Genomic DNA, 23,081 nt, shown 5'->3' on the forward strand with positions numbered 1-23,081 from the left:
TAGGGATTCAGGCTGCGGCTCCCCATCCTGAAGCAGCAGAGCGGACTCAGAGTCTTTAATTTTAGAGGTTTAAAATCAACTCTCTGCACTTACAATGGCAAGCTGTTGAGCAGATTCCATCAGGTGGAGTTTTAGGGGACTCCAGGAGGAAGCAGCCCAGTAGGTTGTCCCATGCTCAGCGACACAGTAACGCACTAACTGTTGTCAGCCCCTTCAACATGCATAGAGGTGACCAGGAAATGACTAATAATAATAATAATAATAATAATAATAATGATAGTATTAGTTAAGCACTTACTACAAGGCAGACATTGCACTAAGCATTGGACCAGGTACAAGCTAATCAGGATGGACCCATCCCTGTCCAACAGTGGGCAGTCCCAGGGTATTATCCCCATACAATTTTACAAATTACGTGACGTGCTCAAAGGTCACAAACTTGTCAGTGGCAGAGTCAGGATTAAAACCCAAGTCCTCAGTCTCTCAGTACCAGATGCTTTTCACTAGACTGCCCTGCCTCTACGTCCATCGGGCTGGTGCAAATGGTAGTTCTTCCGGCACAAAAGACTATAGACAACAAGTGCAGCATGAATGAATAAAACATAACAAAAGACAGTAAAGGTGATTTGCGGCTTATTCCTGATTGGAAAGGGCCACGCCCAATGTCTTCCGGGATACTGCCCCAACATTATCATTCCAGAGCCACAAAGTTCCCAGTCCAAAAGTAGTTACTAGTCCTACAGCTGGCAGAGGCAAATACCCACCCAGTCCACACACACAACCACGTCACTCATTTTTCTCCAGTAATGAAGAGATGGACATTCTTCTTGGAGTGGAGCATTTGTGCCCCCCGGTCCACACCAACCACAGCAGCCAATTTCTGCGCATCAAATTTGGAGTAGAGAGCAGTGCAGGTCCACGTGGCCTCATCGCTTCCGCTCATGGCCTTCAGCATGTTACACACCTCACTGTAGAAATGGGGATAGGTCGGCAGTTCGTAGAAAATCAGATTCCTGATGCCCTTGATTGTATACCTAGTGTCCGGAGAGAAAAAGCCAGTGAGCCTGGGATTTTGCTTATTAAGTTTAGAAACCTCTAGTGAGAACAGCAGTAGGATTCCAGTTGCCTCAACCAATAGGGTCTCACTTTCAAACAATCAAACGTTTGGATAACCAAGCCACATTAGGTTTGGTGACCATCCATTCAATCGTATTTATTGAGCGCTTACCGGCCCACGTCATCCCCCGGGCCTGGAATGCCCTCCCTCTGCCCATCCGCCAAGCTAGCTCTCTTCCTCCCTTCAAGGCCCTGCTGAGAGCTCACCTCCTCCAGGAGGCCTTCCCAGACTCAGCCCCTTCCTTCCTCTCCCTCCGTCCCCCTCTCCATCCCCCCCATCTTACCTCCTTCCCTTCCCCACAGCACCTGTATATATGTATATATGTTTGTACATATTTTTTACTCTATTTATTTATTTATTTTATTTGTACATATCTATTCTATTTATTTTATTTTGTTAGTATGTTTGGTTTTGTTCTCTGTCTCCCCCTTTTCGACTGTGAGCCCACTGTTGGGTAGGGACTGTCTCTATATGTTGCCAATTTGTACTTCCCAAGCGCTTAGTACAGTGCTCTGCACATAGTAAGCGCTCAATAAATACGATTGATGATGATGATGATGATGATGCAGAGCACTGTACTAAGCACTTGGGAAGTACAAGTCGGCAACATATAGAGACGGTCCCTACCCAACAAGGGGCTCGAAAACGAACCCAATTTTCTTTCGGCCATTCTAGGCCCCTTAAGTTCAGATAACCAATCCATTCAGCTGCTGGGTGGTTTGATCACCACCTTTGTATTGCTGAAAGTTTCTTGGTCTACATTTTCATTTGCCCATGAAACTGTCCTCAGTCTCACCCTCCTTTCCGGCGTGAGAAATGCTTTAGGTGCTGGGAAAGAGCAGCAATGGTCTAGACAGGGGTTTTCAGGGTTGGCAGTATTTACTTAGTGGCAGAGCACTACCCTAGAAATTTGAACCTTGCTTAAAAATTATACCCCTGTGGTCTCATGCTTTCATTTGAAGCATCCCTCCAGTCACGTACCTTTCCATATGTTCCCAGCACCCCCTCGCAAATCTCCCGTCAACCCAGTGCCCCAACACCCCCGCCACCAAATATACACGTGGTACTGTGGACTCTATTTACTCTGTGGGCTCTACTTTCTTTACCCTGTTTATCTGCCCACAGTATAACTTCTTGCAACCCGGATTAACTTCCTTAAGGCTGCAGGCCAACGTTAATCTGCACAGCTGACATAAGGGTGACTAACCTGAACATCATGAAAGCGAAAGAGACATCCACTCTCAGGGTTTAGTTTTAGCTCTTTGAAGAAGTCATCAAACTGACTGAACTCATATTTACCTTACTCAGTGCCTGCCAAATAATCAGCTACAATCCTTTTAGACTGTGAGCCCACTGCTGGGTAGGGACTGTCTCCATATGTTGCCAACTTGCACTTCCCAAGCGCTTAGTACAGTGCTCTGCACACAGTAAGCTCTCAATAAATACGACTGATGATGATGATGACCTACATGACTGTTGCAAACATATCTAATTTAACCTAGAATTATCTGGATGGCTTTTACTGAAACAAGTAGCTCAACGGCAGAAAACGCACACTTTCTGAGTAATTCCAAATGGCAGCAGTGTATTCACATGAATTCCCAAGTTCCGTCAACAACACTCCAGACAAAATGGGAGAGCTTCAGGCAGGCCTATTAGCATAGCCCCCACCTCCCATTATGGACATATCCTCCAGGTAACTAGTCTCAGATATTTTTCCAACCGAGCAGCTTCACTTAAGCCGTTTTCCTTTTGGCAAGGCAGGACGTAATATGTAGGCATGCATGTGCACACACACACACCTCCCTCCCTCCAAGCAGGGGCTAGTTTGAAGAGTGGATGGGAAAGGATAATAAAGGGAAAATGAACTCCTCCAAGCCATTCTGGCCCAGCAGTTAAGAATAAGATGGAATTCCAATTTCTGGATCTTCAAGGGGCTGGTCTCCTGGAGAGCATGACAAGTTCCCCCAAAACAATTTCTTCATCTTATATAGACAAACACATCCGTAGCTGTGGAGAACCAGGGACTTGGCCTGTCCCTCCCATATCAATCTAGAGAGCCAGATAGTAGGTGGAAATTTAAAGAACAAGGTACCTGGGCCAGGGAAGACTCCCTGCTGCCCAATTTATAGCCCTAACCCTGGCAGATAAAGTATCCTTCACCTACCAGATCATCCAGAAATCCCTTATTCTCTTCTCCTAAAGCCACCCGCCCCATGTGGCACCACACTCTGTGGGTAAACACACACCTGCCTCAGATCCCTCAAATGAATGAGGGCAAGAGGAATTAAAAGCCCGATGCACTAATCCCCTCAATCCAGACATCTGTCCCAGGGACTCTAGAAATCTGTGGAGAGAGGTGAGAAAAGGGGGCAGTAAAAGGTTTTAAAAAATACCTTTGGGCTTAAACAGGCATTTTTGTTCAGTCAAGCAATAGATAGTACATCGTGGCCTAATGGAAAGAACATGGGCTTGGCAGTCAGGGGATGTGGGGTCTAATCTCAGCTCTGCCACTTGCCTGCTGTGTGACCGTGGGCAGGTCACTTAACTTCTCTTTTCCTCAGCTTTCTCATCTGTAAAATGGGGTGAGATATCTGGTCTTCATCCCTTTTAGCCTGTGAGTCCTATGTGGGTCATGGACTGTTTTCCGATCGGATTATCACGTAGCTACCCCAGTGCTTAGTACAGTTCTTGCCACACAGTAAGCATTTACAAATACCGCAATTACTATTACCTTTTATAAAAATGGAAGCGTTCCGTGAAGAGCAGAAACTGCTTCTCTCCCTTCAGGAAGAAGTGTCTTGCCCTGGAAATGTCCGATCGCTTGGAATATTCACAGATCTGAGTGAAGCTCAGCTCCTCCTTTTTGAAATAATTCCGGAGACGCACAAAGTCAAAGTAGGAGGGAATGTAGATGAGCGTATGGGACATGACAGCATCCCGGTACTGAGGCAGAACCTTATCCACAAAGAAGTGAAACCTGGGCGGGGAGGGGAAACCATCAATTTTCCACACAATAACACTTGGTCTCCTCCTGCCTCTACGACCTTCCAGAGAAGAACATAAAACCCAAACACTAGAGGGTCCAGAATGGAAAGGCCAAAGGGAAATACAAGAGGCAGCTCTCCTACATCAGCCCATGGCGCCCAAACCTATAGGCCCAGCTGGGCACAGACTCCTCCCTTTTGCCTCCTGTGCTTCCAGAGCATCTGGGAAAGAGATGAGAAGCATCTGAGAAGCAGCGTGGCTCAGTGGGAAAGAGCCTGGGCTTTGGAGTCAGAGGTCATGGGTTCAAATCCTGGCTCCGCTGGGTGTCAGCTGTGTGACTTTGGGCAAGTCACTTAACTTCTCTGTGCCTCAGTTCCCTCATCTGTAAAATGGGGATGAAGACTGGGAGCCCCCCGTGGGACAACCTGATCACTCTGTAACCTCCCCAGCGCTTAGAACAGCGCTTTGCACATAGTAAGCACTTAATAAATGCTTATTATTAAAGAGCGAGGAGGGATGGGCCCCCCACCCCGTGGCTGTGGTGATGGAGTTGGTTGTCTCTGTGGTGCACTGTCAATGCATAGTATGCAGATATAAAAAATAAAAACAAAACTACTGATTTGACAAATCTCTTCAGGCACACCGAGGTCACCTGTATCTGGAGTAGGTAGACAGAGCCACAACCACAACACTGGGCCCTTGAATTCAAGTCCAGGGCTTTGGATCCTGGAACCCAAATCCCCAGCTGCCTTCCCCATCAGGCCCAGGGAACTGGGAAAAGAAGTACCTGGCATCCATGACTGACAGGAGGCTTTCCACTTCCAACCTCTGGAACACATGAGGAAGCTGCACTAAGACATGGCTGATGGAGCCAGTCACCGGAGCATTCCTCACTGCTACCTGCAAGGGGTTCACAATCCATTAAAAGAAGAATAAGGAGGGATGAGGAAGAGGAGAGGAGGGAAGAAGAGATGGAGGACAGCACTCAGCTCTGGCTCCGACAGCTGATCTTCCTTCCTCTCCCCCTCGTCCCCCTCTCCATCCCCCCCATCTTACTTCCTTCCCTTCCCCACAGCACCTGTATATATGTATATATGTTTGTACATATTTATTACTCTATTTATTTATTTTACTTGTACATATCTATTCTATTTATTTTATTTTGTTACTATGTTTGGTCTTGTTCTCTGTCTCCCCCTTTTAGACTGTGAGCCCACTGCTGGGTAGGGACTGTCTCTATATGTTGCCAATTTGTACTTCCCAAGCACTTAGTACAGTGCTCTGCACACAGTAAGCGCTCAATAAATACGATTGATGATGATGATCTGCTGAGGCTGTCCGCTTCAGACTATAAGTTCCCGCAGAAGAGAGGTTGAGGCTGTTAACTTGCTCGTACAATGCAGAGTTTGAGGAAATTAAAGGTAAACTGAAAAAATCCACTCAGTTCCCTAAATGTAGAAGGAAAAAAAGCACTGGAGGTATGACACAAAGGAAGCCAAGCATCTGGGAAGTCAGCCAGCAGCCAGGTGGAAGGTCCTCAGGCTAAATGAAAGCCCAGCCACGGCACCTCTCTTCAGTTCTCTCCTCCAACACGAGGAACCTCCACCACCTTCTCTCCCTGCCTGTCTTCAGGGCCAGATTAGCCAGACATTACATCGGGAGCCCAAGTGTGTGCACGGGCCACCAGCCAGAGGTCAGGCCTGGTAAGTCTTAAACAGGCCAAAGCCACAACAGCCTATGAGGTCTGTTTAACAAAAGGAAAAGTTAAGTGGCTCAATTCATTGTGCAAGGTTAAATGACTTCCTCAGGGTGAGAGGGGTCAAGGCTTAAGGCCTTGTCTGAAACAGACTCAGTAGCAGGCTATCAGGGCTGGACCATATCAATACTAGCTCAGATAAATAAAGTGGGCACTCATCTGCTTGGTTACTATCACCCTAACCTTTTCCCATTGTTTACCTGTTCCCACTGAAACAATAACGTCTGCCCGGGAGGAAGAATTTTGTTTTCCAAGCCCCTGGAAAGGAAAGCTTTCTTCCAACGCTCAAGAAATGGTTGGGCAAATAAAACATATAACTCAAGCATCTCACTGAGGACACTTCCAGGACCCGACCCTCTCAGTCTTTTAGACTGTGAGCCCACTGTTGGGTAGGGACTGTCTCTATACGTTGCCGATTTGTACTTCCCAAGCGCTTAGTACAGTGCTCTGCACATAGTAAGCGCTCAATAAATACGACTGATGATGACCCTTCCCAGGATTGCATTCAGGAACCTACCTGCCCCCTGTAGTTGACACAGTACTTGTTGAAGATAGAGTTGACCTGGGGATCCTGCAGGGCCCCAAACAGCAAGGTCTGCCGGTAGTACTTGGACCAGTTATTCAGGCTCCACATGCGCACTCTGGAGAAATCCACCCCATGGGACTCCAGGGGCAACAGGTTCACGTGGTTCATCAAATGCTTTGGACAGAAAGGAACAGGAATTAACTCCTGCATGTGGCCCTCAATATCCTTCCCTGGATGGCTCTAGCCAGGCCCCTTCCATCAAATCAAGCCAGCCAGCATCAAGACATGTGTGAACGTCGGAGCCCGTTGGAGGCTGACCTACAGGACCTGTGTGTCCTGCTTGACCAAAGTCCTCCTTCAACAGCAGCTGCTTTCTTAGGTCTGAAGCTCCAAGCACGAGCTCTTGCTCTGCCCCCGGGAAGCTGCCTGGCCTTATAAACATAATGGTGCGCTCAACTGTGTAAGGGGCCCTGTTGGAGAGATACTCAAGGTCCTGGAGGCCCCACTGGGGAGACCTTTTCATTTTACAGGGCGGAAAGGAGGCGTCCTTTCGGCAGCTAAGACTACCCTGAGTTTGCAATCCCTAAGGCCTGTCATCCTACTGATGGGCTCAGGAGATGCTGAGAAGATGCTGCCTCAAAGTTATGGGAGGAAATGGAAAAAAGCCTGCCTCCCTGGGAAGGGAGCAAGGCAGATCAAACTCTAAATCATGTTTTTCCAACTCCCCTAAGAAGAGGGCAAACGGAAACAGCTTATCCTGCAGCATAAGGTGTTTAGGTTTAGGATAAGGAAGGATTACTTCTCAGTGAGTGTTGTTAACGGGTTTCTTAAGGAGGTGGTGGCATCTTCTCCTGAGGGCTTTGGGCTCGGGGCAGGTTCCCATGGGTCTGGCCTGAAGGGAGTTGGGGCTGTGGAGAGGTAATGATTTCTCACGGTTGTGTCCAATCCAGGGAGTCTTTGATTCTGCTCCGCAGAGGAGCAGCAGTTTGACACTAGTTAACGTTCTTTATGCGGTTTCCACGGGAACCAGATTTCTTCACTAAAGGATGGGGAAAGGCAGGCTGTTTTGTCATGATAAATTACAAACCAAGGTTTTCTCAAGATGGTTGGATGCATTAATATGCTTCAAACCCGCTCCCTAACGTCGGCTATCAGAAAACGGGCCAAACGGGCCGAATGACCCCCATGTGGAGGCGGGGGAGGGAAAAGCCTTACTAGGACATGCTCCCAGTTCTGCATGAGGTAAATGTCTGCTTGATCGATGATGAGGATCTCTAAGGAAGACAAGAAATCAAAGTCCCGCTTCTTCTCCCCCTCTCCTCCAACAATGGTCCTCAAGCCAAGAGGGGAGGCGATCAGGATGTCTGAGGAGTAGAATGGCGCATACAGTCGGATGCCTTTCCGAAGGATCGCCACTCCTGTGGAACAAACGGTTAACGTTAGCTCCTAAGTCAACAGAAAACTGCTCAGGAAATTACACCCTCCTGGTTAAGGTGTGAAGCTGCTGGAAACAACTCCAAAAGATCTCCCAATTGCCTATGCCTATATTTACGGAGTTCTGGGGTCAACTACAGTCATCAACCAACGAATCATGAAACCCAGCTCTCTGCCAAGGAATCGATTCAAAATGTTCCTTTCTCCTGCACTCTGGTTCAAAGTCCTTGTCCTCATACAGATGATCCTCCCCACTAAAATGCAAGGACTGAAACAGGCCCCATGAGGTGCGCATGAAAGAAAGACGCTACCAGCAAACAGAGACCCCATCTAGGCGTGGCACAGACAGCGCTGTTGCTGTGCTACTGGAAGGGGAGCTGCCCGCTACTTTAGGAGAGTGTCCCACTGCCGCTCAGAGGGCAGCCACTGGCTGAGGCTTGGGAGCTGCCAGTTGCCCCACAGATCATCATCATCATCAATCGTATTTACTGAGCGCTTACTATGTGCAGAGCACTGTACTAAGCGCTTGGGAAGTACAAATTGGCAACATATAGAGACAGTCCCTACCCAACAGTGGGCTCACAGTCTAAAAGGGGGAGTCTGAAAGATCCTGACTTCTGCTAGGCTCTCCAGCCTGTCATGCTGCTGCCCCAGGGTCCCAAGGCCAACCGCGCAGAGGCAAAAGGGGAAGAAGAGGGTGGGAGCCAGGATGGCGGCCTGGACCCACAGAGAGAGGAATGGGAGGCTGCTGAAGCAGCCAAGAAGCCCAGAACTGTGGGGCAAGTGGTAACTCTGGCACCCAAACCGGAAGCTGGGCAGCCCCACAGAAAAGCCCGACACACCTCATGCTGGACCACATCATCATCAATCGTATTTATTGAGCGCTTACTGTGTGCAGAGCACTGTACTAAGCACTTGGGAAGTACAAGTTGGTAAGACATAGAGACAGTCCCTACCCAACAGTGGGCTCACAGTCACCACATGCCAGGGAGTGCACACCCCTGACCTAAACCCTATGGTGACAGGCTCGTTTCAAAAGAGACATTACCCCTCAGGAGACGGGCCCTGCATGAGAAGTAATTCTCCATCATACCCGCTCACGGGACTGGAATAGTCCCAGACACACACGAACACTCCCCCTTTGCCTTGGAAACTCCAATGTCACTGGTTACTGAGGTGATTTCAAAGGACAATGAGATGGCCCCACATCTATCACTAACTTCCAGCCTCTTCCCCCAGCCCTATCCATCAGGATGGCAAAACCCTGCAGGCCAGGGACTGGCACCAGACTATGCCATCGATCACATGTGCGGCACCTGTCACAGACGCACCCAACCACTTCACATTTTTCTTCCTGCAATGTATTGTATTATTCACTCCCCCTCCCCTCTCAGAAAGCTGACTTATTAGTCCTGCTTTCTCCTTTACCGGCAATACCTGAAAATTACGGAGGTGAGACGACACGCTCAGAGTCAAGGGCACGGATGATCTTAACGAGAACCATTACTCTACTGCCTGAGCTTTCCAGGGCAGCTGTCTTCCCTCCGGAGCTCAAATGCTTCCTCAACTGTTTCCCGCTCCGGGCTGGGGTTTCAGAGCCAGCACTCACTCCCCTGATCCTGGTCAGTGTGGTCACTCCAATCAATCAATCAATCATATTTATTGAGCGCTTACTATGTGCAGAGCACTGTACTAAGCACTTGGGAAGTACAAATTGGCAACATATAGAGACAGTCCCTACCCAACAGTGGGCTCCAGATGCCCCCCTGGCATTCAGGTGGCCTCTGGAGATTTATATGTGTATTTTAGTTTGGATTTGAAGTTGACCTTCAGTCCTTTGTTTCGGCCATTTGCTTTCAAGCCTCTCTGTATGTGAGGGAGGGTGGAATTGGTCTATTTGTGCCTGTCTACCTCATTGGGTTATCAGCTCCCTGAAGGCAGGGACTAGGGAGATTGGTCTGCATGACCTGTCTATTACATTGTGGGGCTCTCAACCTGTAGATGCCAAGTGGACCACTGTGCGAGCAGAGCGACACCCAAGAAGCAACCGTCAGGCCTTTTTCCAGTCCTGGGGTGGAAGTCGGGTGCTCAGAGGCCTGGCAGGTTTACTCTTAGAACCACGGGAGAGGTCAGGTGGGCCAGGCTCATCCCAGGTTGACCAGGACATTTAGGGAAAGATGCGAGTTTAGGCAGGTGGTAGTGGGGGCAAGTAAGCGCCAGATAGTTTCACCCACAGGAACAAGGAAATGGGAAATCTACCAAACTTGTTAAACCAAGTTGACAGCGGTTCTCAAGAAAGGATGGCACTTGTAAGCTCAAAGGGCTGTTGAGATCTTCTCCACTGACTCTCCAGCTGTGGCTGCCACCTCATCCCACTGGCAGGCAAATCCATTAGCTCTACTTCCTGGGCACAGGGGGGCAAACGGGGGCAGGGATTTCTTGCCACTCCCTGACATTTATATTTTAGCTCAGCCACCGGGTTTCATGGAGATATCATCCAAGTCACAAAGGCAAGTGGTACACACCTGTCTTAGTTGCTTTGGGCAGAGCCAAGCTCAGCGGCAATAGTAGGAGAGTTGTCCTTCGGTTCAAGGACAATGAAGCCACTGTGGGTGAGAATGCATCCACGAGTGTGACGGCCTCGGAGAGAATCTCTTGCATTTTGTGTCCCCGTACATATAGCAGTGCACCTTTTCTGGCCGTTATCATTCAGGGGGAGCATTGCCCAAGCACCGATGGTTGAGAGGAAAGATATATCCTACCACCAGCAAGACATGTGCCTAAATTGTTTCTGCTGCAGTGCTGACGGTTTGTACTGCGCCATCCACACTCTCTTGCCCGGGCCACCTCTGCCCAGTGGCATACCTTGTGAGGCAACCGATAGGGAGAAGGGGTGCAGTCTGTGGTCACAAAATAGAATACTTCTGAGGCCTCAATGGTAGGTTCCCCCTGACAGTGCTGAAGGTAAAGCCCTCCCTCCAACAAAAAGCTGGACTGATCCAGCTCAACGGTGCCTTTCAGGGGTTTTCACCTTGAGTAATGGGTAGCTCGTTGCCATCATCATCATCAATCGTATTTATTGAGCGCTTACTATGTGCAGAGCACTGTACTAAGTGCTTGGGAAGTACAAATTGGCAACATATAGAGACAGTCCCTACCCAACAGTGGGCTCACAGTCTGAAAGGGGGAGACAGAGGACCTGGGATACAGATGTCCTGAACAGCCAATACTAAACAGGCTGGGGGCAGTCCTCAGAAAGGTGGTTTTATTTGTTGCTGCTTATTATGATTGGTTTTTCTGGGCACATCCCACAGTGGAGTAAAGAGCTGACAATTACCCCGTTGATTTACCTATCCTGAAGTGGTCATCAATATTGCCAGCAAACACAGCTTCATAATCCTCAGGCCTCTTCAGGTTGGGCGGTCTCTCCTTTGGATCGGATCCAAATTCCCCCTTAAATCGCTTTTTGTTGCTCACGTCGATCTTTTTCTTGCTTCCAGCTTCGAGCAAGCTGATTAGAAGGTGCACCACCCGCAGAGCAGCTTCCCGGAAAGGTACTACAATCAGCACCTGGAAAGAAGACGATGAATCAGGGGGGGCCGAACAAGCACAGAATGCCCCCCGCCACCCCACCAGATGTACAGACTCGGAGCCCTGTCTGGCGGCGGCCTGTGACAGCTCAGGGGATACAGCAAAGGGCTGAGAGTCACGAAACCTGGGTTCTAATCCCTGCTCAGAGAACTCAGGTATGTCATTTTACTTGTGTCGGTTTCTTGTAAAATGGGGATAAAATACCCGCTCTCCCCTCCCTGATTTGGCTGAGCGAGCCCCATGTGGGGCAGGGACTTTGATCTGATTGTATTGCACCCACCCCAACGTTTAGTGCGGTGTTTGCACATAGTTTAACACGTATCACAATGGTTATTATTATACCTTTGGACTTCAGTTGGGCCTTTCACAGTTTAGGACCTTTCCCGTGCCCACGAATATTCTCACCCACAGCAGTAGGGAAACCAACACGCAGCCTACAATCCCCAGCCACCCCTGCACGTTACATGAGCTAGGAGCCCAAATGAGGTGGCCATTGGCCGAGTCTTGAAAAATCCTCCCCTCCCTTTCTGTAAGCAAGAGCCAAAGAACGCTCAAGTGTTGAGCCAGGGAAGAATTTCATCCGAGTCCAGTTTCAACCCGTGGTCCTGGAGGGCAGGAGCAACAGGGATAAACCTCAGACCCTATTACATTGCCACCTGAGCAAATATTCCTTACCAAGCCACTAAAAACCTGCCCCTCACTGCCAGTTTGTCGGCCAGAAATATGGAAGCTGAAGGGAGAGATACCAGACCCGTCATATTGAAAAGGCTTTGCTCAGCTCCTGCAGGCACAAGACCCTGTGCTGAGCACTTCCTGTCCTCTGCACATTCCACTCCTCCTCCTGCCCTCTCTCCAAACTGGATGAAAACTCCAGCAAAATCACAAAAAATTCCCTCTTCTTCAGGAAGCCTTTCCAAACTCCCTGGTTCCAGTCACCCAAATCACGCTAGTGAATCCTGCACAATCATACGAACGTGTACCTATAATTATTTCTACTTATCTACGCATTTATGGTTCTTTATTTTGGCTCTCGTACCTAGCTGTCCATCTCCTCTAGCTTCAGGGCAGGGACATTTCTTAGAATTTCTTTGCAGTCCCCATCAGAACCCAGAGTATTGTACCCCCAGTTCTCCTACCATGTGAGGGTGACAGTTTTGGAAAGCTCAAGCTGCAGAATTCATCCCTCCCAAAGCCACAAACACGAATGCAACCATTTCTTCCACCACCACATCACCCTGCATCCAAACAGGCTTGCACTGTTGGACGAGGGGTCCCAATTCCCTAGCCACGTTCTAGCCAAAATGCCTAGTAAAAAACCTCCTGAACAACTGCCACGCCCCCTCCACAGCCCCCTGAATATTTGCACCTCCAGGCCGGGGGCAATAGGGAGACCCACCACTGGCTGTCCTGTTAACCCAGGAGCTCCCGTTATTTCTCTCCATCAAATCACCCCTCCCTTCCTTCAGTATTCTACTACAGGCCCACTTCCTTGGTGAGGGGGAAATCTAAGATTCCCTCTGCCTGACTACATTCTATTCTCCCCAGCTCTCAACTCTTGTTTATCAACAAATTAACACATCTTTTGTGTTCTACTTTCTACCCCTGATGACTTTGTTCCATGTATATGTTGTCTATTTCGGTTAATATGATCTTCTCTTTCAGACTGTAAACCTGCCAAGGGTAGGAACTGTGCTTTGTTCTTCCTTCAAAACGTCCCCCAGACTCTGGACCTCACACCCACTGGGTGCCAAATCAGTTTTTAAACACTCAACACTCACAAGTGAAGTAAACAAAAACACTCAGTGATTTTGTATGATCCAAGTTCTTTACCGTCAGGTGAGCATCCTCCCTCACTGAGCTAAAAGGCCCCGTGACGAACGGGCCCCAGCCAGCCAGGAACCATGATCATTCCTACTATTCCAGGCTACTAAAAGCCAATATTTCCTGTGTCACTGGGTCCAGTTGGCCCCATCACCCTCCCAAAAGTGCCACGCCACATCCCGGGTCACCTTTGGCCTAGTGAGTCCCTGGTCCCTGAAGTCATCGCTATCAGCTCCAGATTTCTGATCTCGCCGTTTGCTATTATTGCTGAGCACTTGCGAGTTCGCCTTGAGGACGTGATTCAGCACGTGCAGGCAGTACACGTGTCTGATCTCTTCCCCATTTTCTAATGCCGTCCTTTCAGGGTAAAATACGTCCCGGTATGAGTTCATGAGGCAGAAGAGCTCCTTCTGCAGAGGAGTGAAGAAGCCCCTCTGCTTGCCAGCCGCTGAGAGGAACTGGCGGTTTGTTGGGGGCCAGGTGGTTTCCAGAGGCTTCTGGAGAGTGAGCGCTTTCACGTCGACTTCCTTCGGGGGTTTAAAGGTTTCCACTTTCCGAAATGTGGATGAGAAGAAAAGCTGGCCCATGGTCTGCCACTAAAAAGGGAGAGAAAGGAGAGAAAAAGTTAGGTACTGAGGACCCCAACTAATTGGGATCAGATTAATTCAGGCAAGCAGCGGAATGAATTCTGATTTCTTGGATAAGTGCCCGCCCAGTTTGGTTTGGCTATATGGACTTTTTTCCCCAATGATCTGAAGTAGCCTCATTTCAGTACACCACACTGTTGCATGATCAATGCCCGGACAATCGGGGGCCTACTATTTACTGCAATATCACATCTCTACTTGACCCAGACACTGGTATCCAGTTTTTATTTCTTCACCCCAAGTTTCTTGCTTCCACCCAGGATCTCAAACCTTTTCCACATTCTTCAATCCTGGTTTACTAGGCACTGAAACTGAGGTAAGGAGCCGTGGCTGTTTGCCACAGGTAACGTGAAGCCAAGATCCCCCAACCCCCAGGCCTCTGTACCAATAAACAAGTCAGAGAAAAAAAACAAAAACAAAACTCAAACACAGTGGAATTAAACCCAAAGCACAAAATAAAAAGTAGGCCAGGCTTTTCCCTTCCCTCCTCCCGCCCCTACCCAGTGAAGCAGGTGAGAGCTTAGAGGTCTCCCACCTGTTGATGTACAAACAAAGAGTGGCCCCAGAAACAGCAAAAAAAGCCACTGCAATCTTCCACTTGCCCAAGGGATCACCAGGATCAGGACAGCTAAACCTTGGACTATACTCCAAGGTTCTTCCCAGATGATCTCCAGGGTCCCCAGGAGCCCCAAGCATCCCCCTGCAAAGTGGGATGATCGGCCAGGCCCGAAACCAACTTGCCCTTTTTTATCACCCCACATTGGGCTTCCAAGAATTTTGGCTCCCAGTCAAAGGGAGTTTGAATTTCAGCAAAAAACACCTTTTCATTCAACTCTCTCCTAAACTCACAATCAAGTTACGGCAAAGCAGTACGTACCTTCAGCTGGTCCGTGCATTTGGGGTTGGTCAGCATGGACTGAACTTCTTTTTCCAACAGGTCTCGGTTGAAGTGCTGTAGGAATGGGTCTAATTCAGAAATATCGATTGTTACCATGCTTGAGAGTCAATCTCCTGGTAAGTTTAGCAAGTTCCTAATTAAGACCCGGCCGACTCCAGTTTCAAATCTGCTACACTAAGATTATTTGGATTATAATGGATAGGGATTATACTCAATGAATACTTAGATGGCTAAGTAACAGACTGGAGGGGTGAAGCCAGTTGTAAATAGATAAATAGATGTAAATAGATCCATTAGATAGAGACGAGGTGTGGCTCAGTGGAAAGAGCCCGGGCTTGGGAGTCAGAGGTCACAGGTTCTAATCCCGGCTCCACCACTTGTCAGCTGTGTGACTTGGGGCAAGTCACTTCTCTGGACCTCAGTTACCTCATCTGTAAAATGGGGATTAAGACTGTGAGCCCCACGTGGGACAACCTGATCACCTTGTACCTACCCAGTGCTTAGAACAGTGCTTTGCACATAGTAAGCGCTTAACAGATACCATCTTTTAGACTGTGAGCCCACTGTTGGGTAGGGACTGTCTCTGTATGTTGCCAATTTGTACTTCCCAAGCGCTTAGTACAGTGCTCTGCACATAGTAAGCACTCAATAAATACGATTGATGATGATGATGATGAACAGATACCATCATTATTATTATAGAAAAGCCACATCCTCCACAAACCAACGTGAGCCACTGCTGCTAAGGCTAAGGTGATTACTAAGAAAAACTCCTTTCTTTTGCTCCCTCTACTTTATAACCTCCACCTGCTCCTAGGACTGTCGGGACTCTCTCTCATCCAGAAACACTACAGCGAGCCCTGGGTGTTGCTCTGTCCTAAGCTCAGTGGTTCCTGAGCTGTTTTCACATTTTTCTGCTTTAAAGATGTGCGCCCTCGGCCTCTGATGGGCCAGTCCAGCCGCTGGGGAAAAACACCACTCTGAATCCCAAGGACCGTGAGGAAGGAGGTCCCATGGAAGACACCAAATTCCCTGCTACTCCTCTGAACTCTCGGCAGCACACAATCAGGCAGGGGAGATGAACGCAATCCCCAATATAGGATGCTCAAATGTAGCTTGCCGTAGGTACCCACGGAAAAGAGAAAGAACACTGAGAAAAACGACCCCATCGAGCTTCGCTTCATTTAACCAAAGCTGCCTGTAACTAAGCAACTGGCTCAATCCACTCTCCAGGAAGCGGTGGTACCCTGGGGAGGTAAGTGAACATGGGCAGTTCGAATCCATTATTTAATAGGCACAAAAGATTCAATAGTAAAAACCAGCTCCACTCTCCATCCACCAGCTAAATTAGTCAGCGCGTACTCTGCCGTACCTTCTGCGGGCTGCAGGGAGGAACCACTTTCTTTTTCACTTTTATTACGATCCTCATTCTTCTCTTCCATGAAATTGGTTTCCAGATTGAACGCAGACTCATGTTTCACATCCGTGAAGTCCTCCTCAGCTTCGGATTGTGGATCTCCCTCATCCTCTTCCTCGGGGCCAGATAGGGCCTCTGATCCAACATTTGCTGTGTATTTTGTTAAAAGAATAATAATAATACCAAAAACTAAAGAACTATGGGTAATTGTTGACAACAGGATTACGATTCATCAGGTGGATAGCACTCTCTCCTTGAACTGAATTATGCTTAGTGTTTATTTTAAGGATGACCTGGTGCCAAAGGGAAGGATTCAAAACTTCTAACGCTAACTTCATTTCCAAATGTAGAGGGGGAAAAGCCAGAATTTCATCCCAGCTGGCATCTGCACTCCCGGTTGCAAAGAATCACTTCTTTCCTCAAACCACAACACTTAGTAATTGGAAAAAGCAAAACCATTACTTAATCTGAAACTCAAAGTGCAAGATGCTCTAGATTATTAAAATGGGAGGGAAATGTTACAGAAATATTATCCACATAGGGAAAAAAAAAGTGTGTTATGGGCCTGAAGTGACTAACAACTCCTAGGCCTCAGAGATCCCTACCGTCTTCCTGGTCCTGCTCCTCAGGATCCTCCTCTTCCATGTCACCATCCCCCAGGTCTCCTTCATTGTTCGCTTCTGCTTCTTCCTCTAGAACACTTTCCTCTTCTTCTTCCTCCTCCTCGTCATCATCATCTTCTTCCTCGTCTTCCTCCTCAGGGACATTCTTTAGAGTTGCTAGTAGCTTGTGGTACCCCGAGACTTGTTCCGATTCACTTTCTGCATCACTTTCTGAACTTGAGTGATCTGAACACTCGGGCTATATGAGAGAAGGGAAATTTGTTTTTGGAAGCTACCTCATTTTTAAAATTACTAGTATTTATTATCTATCAGCCCACAGCTGATTCCAAACCCAGATGTAACTTCTCTTTTTCATGTATGCAGGAAGAAAATGGGCTTGTGAGACAGGGAGGATAGTGATGAACTGTTGAATGAGGTATCAGTGTTAACTGCACTTGCAAAGAAGACAAATTATAAGGAGGAAACGAATCTCACCAATTTGCAGAGCTGAGGTTTTTCTTGCTTTCCAGAAACTCTGTGGAGAGAAGTTTCTTCTTGAGTTCTCAAGTCAGGCAAATTAAAAACAAATTTAAAAAATGAATCATCCCCTTAAGAACTAAAATATAGAAGCCCTCAGATCATCATGTGCAAAACCCTTTTCTATCTCCAACATCCCACCTAGAAAGCTTTTCTTTGGAACCCATAGTCTTTTAGACTTGCTGACCAGTTTAAATTGGTAGAGCCTGGTATCACTTCACCCTGGGATTTGTTGCATTGCATTGAAAGGGGGCAATGATTTAAACACCACCTGGAAGTAAAAAAATAGGCAACAACCAAAGGAACGAATGTTGAGCTTTGGTAGTAGACTGGAGGGCCAATTTTAAGCAATCATCATCTTCAGCATCATCAATAATGGTATTATTGTGTGTAGAGCACTGTATTAAGTGCTTGGGAGAGTTCGATGCAACTGGGTTGGTAGAAACGGTCCCTGCTCACAAAGGGCTTTCAGTCTAGAGATGAATCGTTACTAGTTATACCTAACGATACGAGACTCTTTTGCCGGAAAAGCCACAGTATCTTCAGATTCTACCTCTCGGACTAATTAATACAGGTAAGTCATCAGCACCGAAAGCCCGGCATTACAAGAATCCAGATTCAGCATCAAGGATGGACATTGGTTTGGTCCATCATCATCATCATCAATCGTATTTATTGAGCGCTTACTACGTGCAGAGCACTGGACTAAGCGCTTGGGAAGTACAAATTGGCAACATCTAGAGACAGTCCCTACCCAACAGTGGGCTCACAGTCTAAAAGGGGGAGACAGAGAACAAAACCAAACATACTAACAAAATAAAATAAATCCAGATCTGCAGCGAGGGGAGCCATCTACTGGAACTGAATCACCCGTTTCACCAGAGCCTGGAGTCTTTGGAGAAATCTTGGCAGAGTCCTGGGACCTCAGCTTGGCGGTAAGAGTCACTCACCTCCTCCAAAAGCCTTCCCCAATTAATTCCAACACCCAAAGTCATATCAATCCAACAGGAACCTCTAGCCCTTACAGATGAACTCATATGCATTCTTAACACTTACATATTTTCGGCTGAACATGAAAATTTTTATTCTGATTCCATTAACCGAACACGCTTTTATGCCTTTCCAGGGTCCCCGTTGGTGGGCCATTTTTAAGGGCAGCAAACGTGTCTTCCTCCCTTGGCTCCCTCCTGTGCGCTTAGCACAGTGCACTGCACACAGTAAGCACTCAATAAATACGACTGATTCTGTGGCCGTTCCATAAATACCTTTATTACTTTACAGCAGAGTGAGTACTAAAGGGGGCATGCGGCGTCTCGGGCAGGCCACCCAAGCGATGGATTTTTTTTTTTCAAGAACCCTCCCCGGGTTCTGCGTACGGGTGACGCTCAAAAAATACTCTTGCTTCAATAATTGATTGCACTGTCTCTGAGGGACTTAGATTTAGAAACCCTTTCCCTCGGAGATCACATCTGAAACTCGTCTCTCTGGGCTTTCGAAATCCCGGTTTCAGGCCCACCCAATCAATCGATCAATCGTATTTATTGAGCGCTTACTGTGTGCAGAGCCCACTGTGCGCACCCAAGGGAACGGATTCCACAAAACTCAGGCCCGCTAACCCAGGTTTCAGCAGCGTGGCTCAGTGGCAAGAACCCGGGCTTGGGAGTCGGAGGTCACGGGTTCTAATCCCGGCTCCACCACTTGTCAGCTGGGTGACTTTGGGCAAGTTACTTCACTTCTCTGGGCCTCAGTTACCCATTTGTAAAACGGGGATTAAGGCTGTGAGCCCCACGTGGGACAACCTGATCACCTTGTATTTCCCCCCAGCGCTTAGAGCAGTGCTTCGCACATAGTAAGCGCTTAACAAATGCCATCATCATCATTTCAGAGTCGAAACTAATTGTAATTTACTTTTCTGCGGACTTCGTCTACCCAGTAAAAGGCCCGGAGGTCGGGCACGGGCAGAGAGCAAGGGCTGTGAGCCCACTGTTGGGTAGGGACCGTCTCTATATGTTGCCGACTTGTCCTTCCCAAGCGCTTAGTACAGTGCTCTGCACACAGTAAGTGCTCAATAAATGATTGATTGATTCTCTGTGCCTCAGTTCCCTCCTCTGTAAAATGGGGATTAAGACTGTAAGCCCCCCGTGGAACAACCTGATTACTTTATAACCTCCCCAGCGCTTAATACAGTGCTTTGCACATTGTAAGTGCTTAACAAATGCCATTATTATTATTATTATTCTCTGTGCGTCAGTCCCCTCACCCGTAAAGTGGGGGCTGCCACTGAGAGAGCCCCACGTGGGGCCAACCCAATTTGCTTGGATCTCCCCCGGCGCTCAGTCCAGCGCCTTGCACATACCATAATAATAAATTGGGAGCCCACTGCTGGGTAGGGACCGTCTCTATATGTTGCCAACTTGGACTTCCCAAGCGCTTAGTACAGTGCTCGGCACACAGTAAGCGCTCAATAAATACGCAGCGTGGCTAAGTGGCAAGAGCCTGGGCTTTGGAGTCAGAGTCAAGGGTTCGAATCCCGGCTCCACCAATTGTCAGCTGAGTGACTTTGGGCAAGTCACTTCACTTCTCTGGGCCTCAGTTCCCTCATCTGGAAAATGGGGATTAAGACTGTGAGCCCCCCCGTGGGACAACCTGATCAACTTGTAACCTCCCCGGCGCTTAGAACAGTGCTTTGCACATAGTAAGCGCTTAATAAATCCCATTATAAAAAAGAGCTTGGGCTTTGGAGTCAGAGGTCATAGGTTCTAATACCGGCTCCGCCCCTTGTCAGCTGTGGGACTTTGGGCAAGTCACTTCACTTCTCTGGGCCTCAGTTCCCTCATCTGGAAAATGGGGATTAAGACTGTGCGCCCCCCGTGGGCCAACCTGATCAACTTGTAACCTCCCCAGCGCTTAGAACAGTGCTTTGCACATAGTAAGCGCTTAATAAATCCCATTATAAATCCCATTATAAAAAAGAGCTTGGGCTTTGGAGTCAGAGGTCGTGGGTTCTAATCCCGGCTCCGCCCCTTGTCAGCTGTGTAACCTTGGGCAAGTCACTTAAGTTCTCTGTGCCTCAGTTCCCTCACCTGAAAAATGAGGAAAATGAGGAAAAAAAAATCCTTCCTCTCCCCCTCGTCCCCCACTCCATCCCCCTATCTTACCTCCTTCCCTTCCCCACAGCACCTGTATATATGTTTGTACATATTTATTACTCTATTTATTTTACTTGTACATATCTCTTCTATTTATTTTATTTTGTTAGTAAGTTTGGTTTTGTTCTCTGTCTCCCCCTTTTAGACCGTGAGCCCGCTGCTGGGTAGGGACTGTCTCTAGATGTTGCCAACTTGGACTTCCCAAGCGCTTAGTACAGTGCTCTGCACATAGTAAGCGTTCAATAAATATGATTGATTGATTGATTGATTGATTGTTGGGTCGGGCCTGTCTCTATATGTTGCCAATTTGTACTTCCCAAGCGCTTAGTACAGTGCTCTGCACACAGTAAGCGCTCAATAAATACGATTGATGATGATGAGGATTAGGACTGTGAGCCCCACGTGGCACAGCCTGATGACCTTGTATCTACCCCAGCGCTTAGAACAGTGCTTGACACGTAGTAAGCGCTTAACCAACACCACCATTATTATTAACACGATTGAATGAATGAATTAATTAGTATTATTGTTCAACTGAATCCCAAAGACGGGCGCCCTCTCCTCTCCTCTCCCCGCACTAAAGTAGCTACCAACTTGCCAGCACGCGGGTAAGGTGTGGGGGGACCAGCCTGGTGAGACAAAGCACACACACACACAAACACACACAGACCTGTCATGGAAAGGATGCTCCTCTCCGAAATCCCTCAAGTGCTTCTTCTGCTTCTTGCTCAGGCCGCTGACGAGCTGCAGGCTGCGGCCCCGCCGCTTGCCCATGGCGGCCCCGGCCTCGCTGCCCGGAGAAGGGCGGCCCGGCGGCTTCGCACGCCGGCGCTCGACGGACGAACGTGATGACGCAAAGCAGCCCCCCCGCCCACGTCAGCGGTCTCCGGGTGGGTTAATCTGCGCCTGCGCCCGCCCTTTTCCTCGCTGCCCGGAGAAGGGCGGCCCGGCGGCGTCGCACGGCGGCGCTTGACGGACGAACGTGCTGCCGTAAAGCAGGCGCCGACGCGCGACGCCGCAAACGCCCCCCCCCACCCATCAGCAGTCTCCAGGTGGGTTAATCTGCGCCTGCGCCCGCCCTTTATCCTCGTGCTCACCCCCAACACAATAATAATAATAATATTTATTAAGGCCCTACTGAGAGCTCACCTCCTCCAGGAGGCCTTCCCAGACTGAGCCCCTTCCTCTCCATCCCCCCCATCTTACCTCCTTCCCTTCCCCACAGCACCTGTATATATGTTTGTACATATTTATTACTCTATTTATTTATTTTACTTGTACATATCTATTTATTTTATTTCGTTAGTATGTTTGGTTTTGTTCTCTGTCACCCCCTTTTAGACTGTGAGCCCACTGTTGTGTGGGGACTGTCTCTAGATGTTGCCAACTTGGACTTCCCAAGCGCTTAGTACAGTGCTCTGCACACAGTAAGTGCTCAATAAATACGATTGATTGATGGATTAATTGGTTACTATGTGCAAAGCACTGTTCTAAGCGCTAGGGAGGTTCCAAGGTGATCAGGTTGTCCCACAGGGGGCTCACAGTCTTCACCCCCATTTTACAGACGAGGTAACTGAGGCCCAGAGAAGTGAAGTGACTTGCCCAAAGTCACCCAGCTGACAGTGGGCAGAGCCGGGATTGGAACCCATGACCTCGGACTCCAAAGCCCGGGCTCTGAACCCGCAGCCCCAGCAGGAAGGGAACCGGCTCCATTAGGGAGTCTGGATGGCATTTCACTCAATCGCATTTATTGAGCGCTTACTGTGTGCGGAGCACTGTACTAAGCGCTTGGGAAGGACAAGCCGGCCACATATAGGGACGGTCCCTACCCACCAACGGGCTCGCAGTCAAGAAGGGGGAGATGGACAACAAAACAAAACATGTGGCCAGGTAAGTCGTCAGACTTAACAGAAGTAAAGCTAGATGCGCATCATTAAGAAAATAAATAGAATAGTAAATTCATTCATTCAATCGTATTTATTGAGCACTTACTGTGTACAGAGCACTGTACTAAGCGCTTGGGAAGTACAAGCTGGCAACATAGTAAATATGTACAAGTAAAATAGAGAAATAAATCTGTACAAACGTATACAGTGTGGCTCAGTGGAAAGAGCCTGGGTTTGGGAGTCAGAGGTCGTAGGTTCTAATCCCGGCTCCGCCACTTGTCAGCTGGGTGACTTTGGGCAAGTCACTTCACTTCTCTGGGCCTCAGTTCCCTCATCTGTAAAATGGGGATTAAGACTGTGAACCCCATGTGGGACAACCTGATTACCTAGTATCCCCCCTCACCCCCCACCCCCGCCCGGTGCTTAGAACAGTGCTTGGCACATAGTAAGTTTTTGGTAGGGACCGCCTCTATGTTGCCAACTTGTACTTCCCAAGCGCTTAGTACAGTGCTCTGCACACAGTAAGCGCTCAATAAATACGATTGAATGAGTGAATGAATGAACAAAAGCCATCATTATTATTCCCAGACTGAGCCCCCTCCTTCCTCTCCCCCTCCCCATCTCCCTGCCTTACCTCCTTCCCCTCCCCACAGCACCTGTATATATGTTTGTACAGATTTATTACTCCATTTATTTTACTTATACATATTTA

At 48.3% G+C, this 23,081-nt stretch overlaps 1 protein-coding gene across 1 annotated transcript; it reads right to left on the reverse strand.

The window, feature by feature from the left end:
• Window positions 1–309: 309 nt before the first annotated feature.
• Window positions 310–21,298, reverse strand: UTP25 (UTP25 small subunit processor component). Its single transcript, XM_038761400.1, has 12 exons — window positions 21,154–21,298; window positions 17,293–17,332; window positions 16,801–17,056; window positions 16,151–16,345; window positions 14,758–14,846; window positions 13,422–13,829; window positions 11,172–11,391; window positions 7,603–7,805; window positions 6,379–6,561; window positions 4,893–5,005; window positions 3,852–4,097; window positions 310–1,034 (listed from the first exon to the last, which is right to left on the reverse strand). Exons 1-12 carry the CDS (start codon window positions 21,255–21,257, stop codon window positions 791–793), a joined length of 2,301 nt encoding a protein of 766 aa, XP_038617328.1. The 5' UTR covers window positions 21,258–21,298; the 3' UTR covers window positions 310–790.
• Window positions 21,299–23,081: the final 1,783 nt, after the last annotated feature.

Source organism: Tachyglossus aculeatus, chromosome 19 (genome assembly GCF_015852505.1).
Source record: "Tachyglossus aculeatus isolate mTacAcu1 chromosome 19, mTacAcu1.pri, whole genome shotgun sequence".
Classification (NCBI taxonomy): domain Eukaryota; kingdom Metazoa; phylum Chordata; class Mammalia; order Monotremata; family Tachyglossidae; genus Tachyglossus; species Tachyglossus aculeatus.

What these genes read in the sequence shown, in the direction of transcription:
- UTP25 (XM_038761400.1), bottom strand. Translation starts at nt 21,257, where the DNA reads ATGGGCAAGCGGCGGGGCCGCAGCCTGCAGCTCGTCAGCGGCCTGAGC. An exon ending in AGGGACTCACTAGGCCAAAG is followed by an intron (nt 11,392 to 13,421) that starts GTGACCCGGGAT and finishes TCTTCTTTCCAG; the next exon opens with GTGCTGATTGTAGTACCTTT. An exon ending in CTGTCAGTCATGGATGCCAG is followed by an intron (nt 4,098 to 4,892) that starts GTACTTCTTTTC and finishes CTCCCCGCCCAG; the next exon opens with GTTTCACTTCTTTGTGGATA.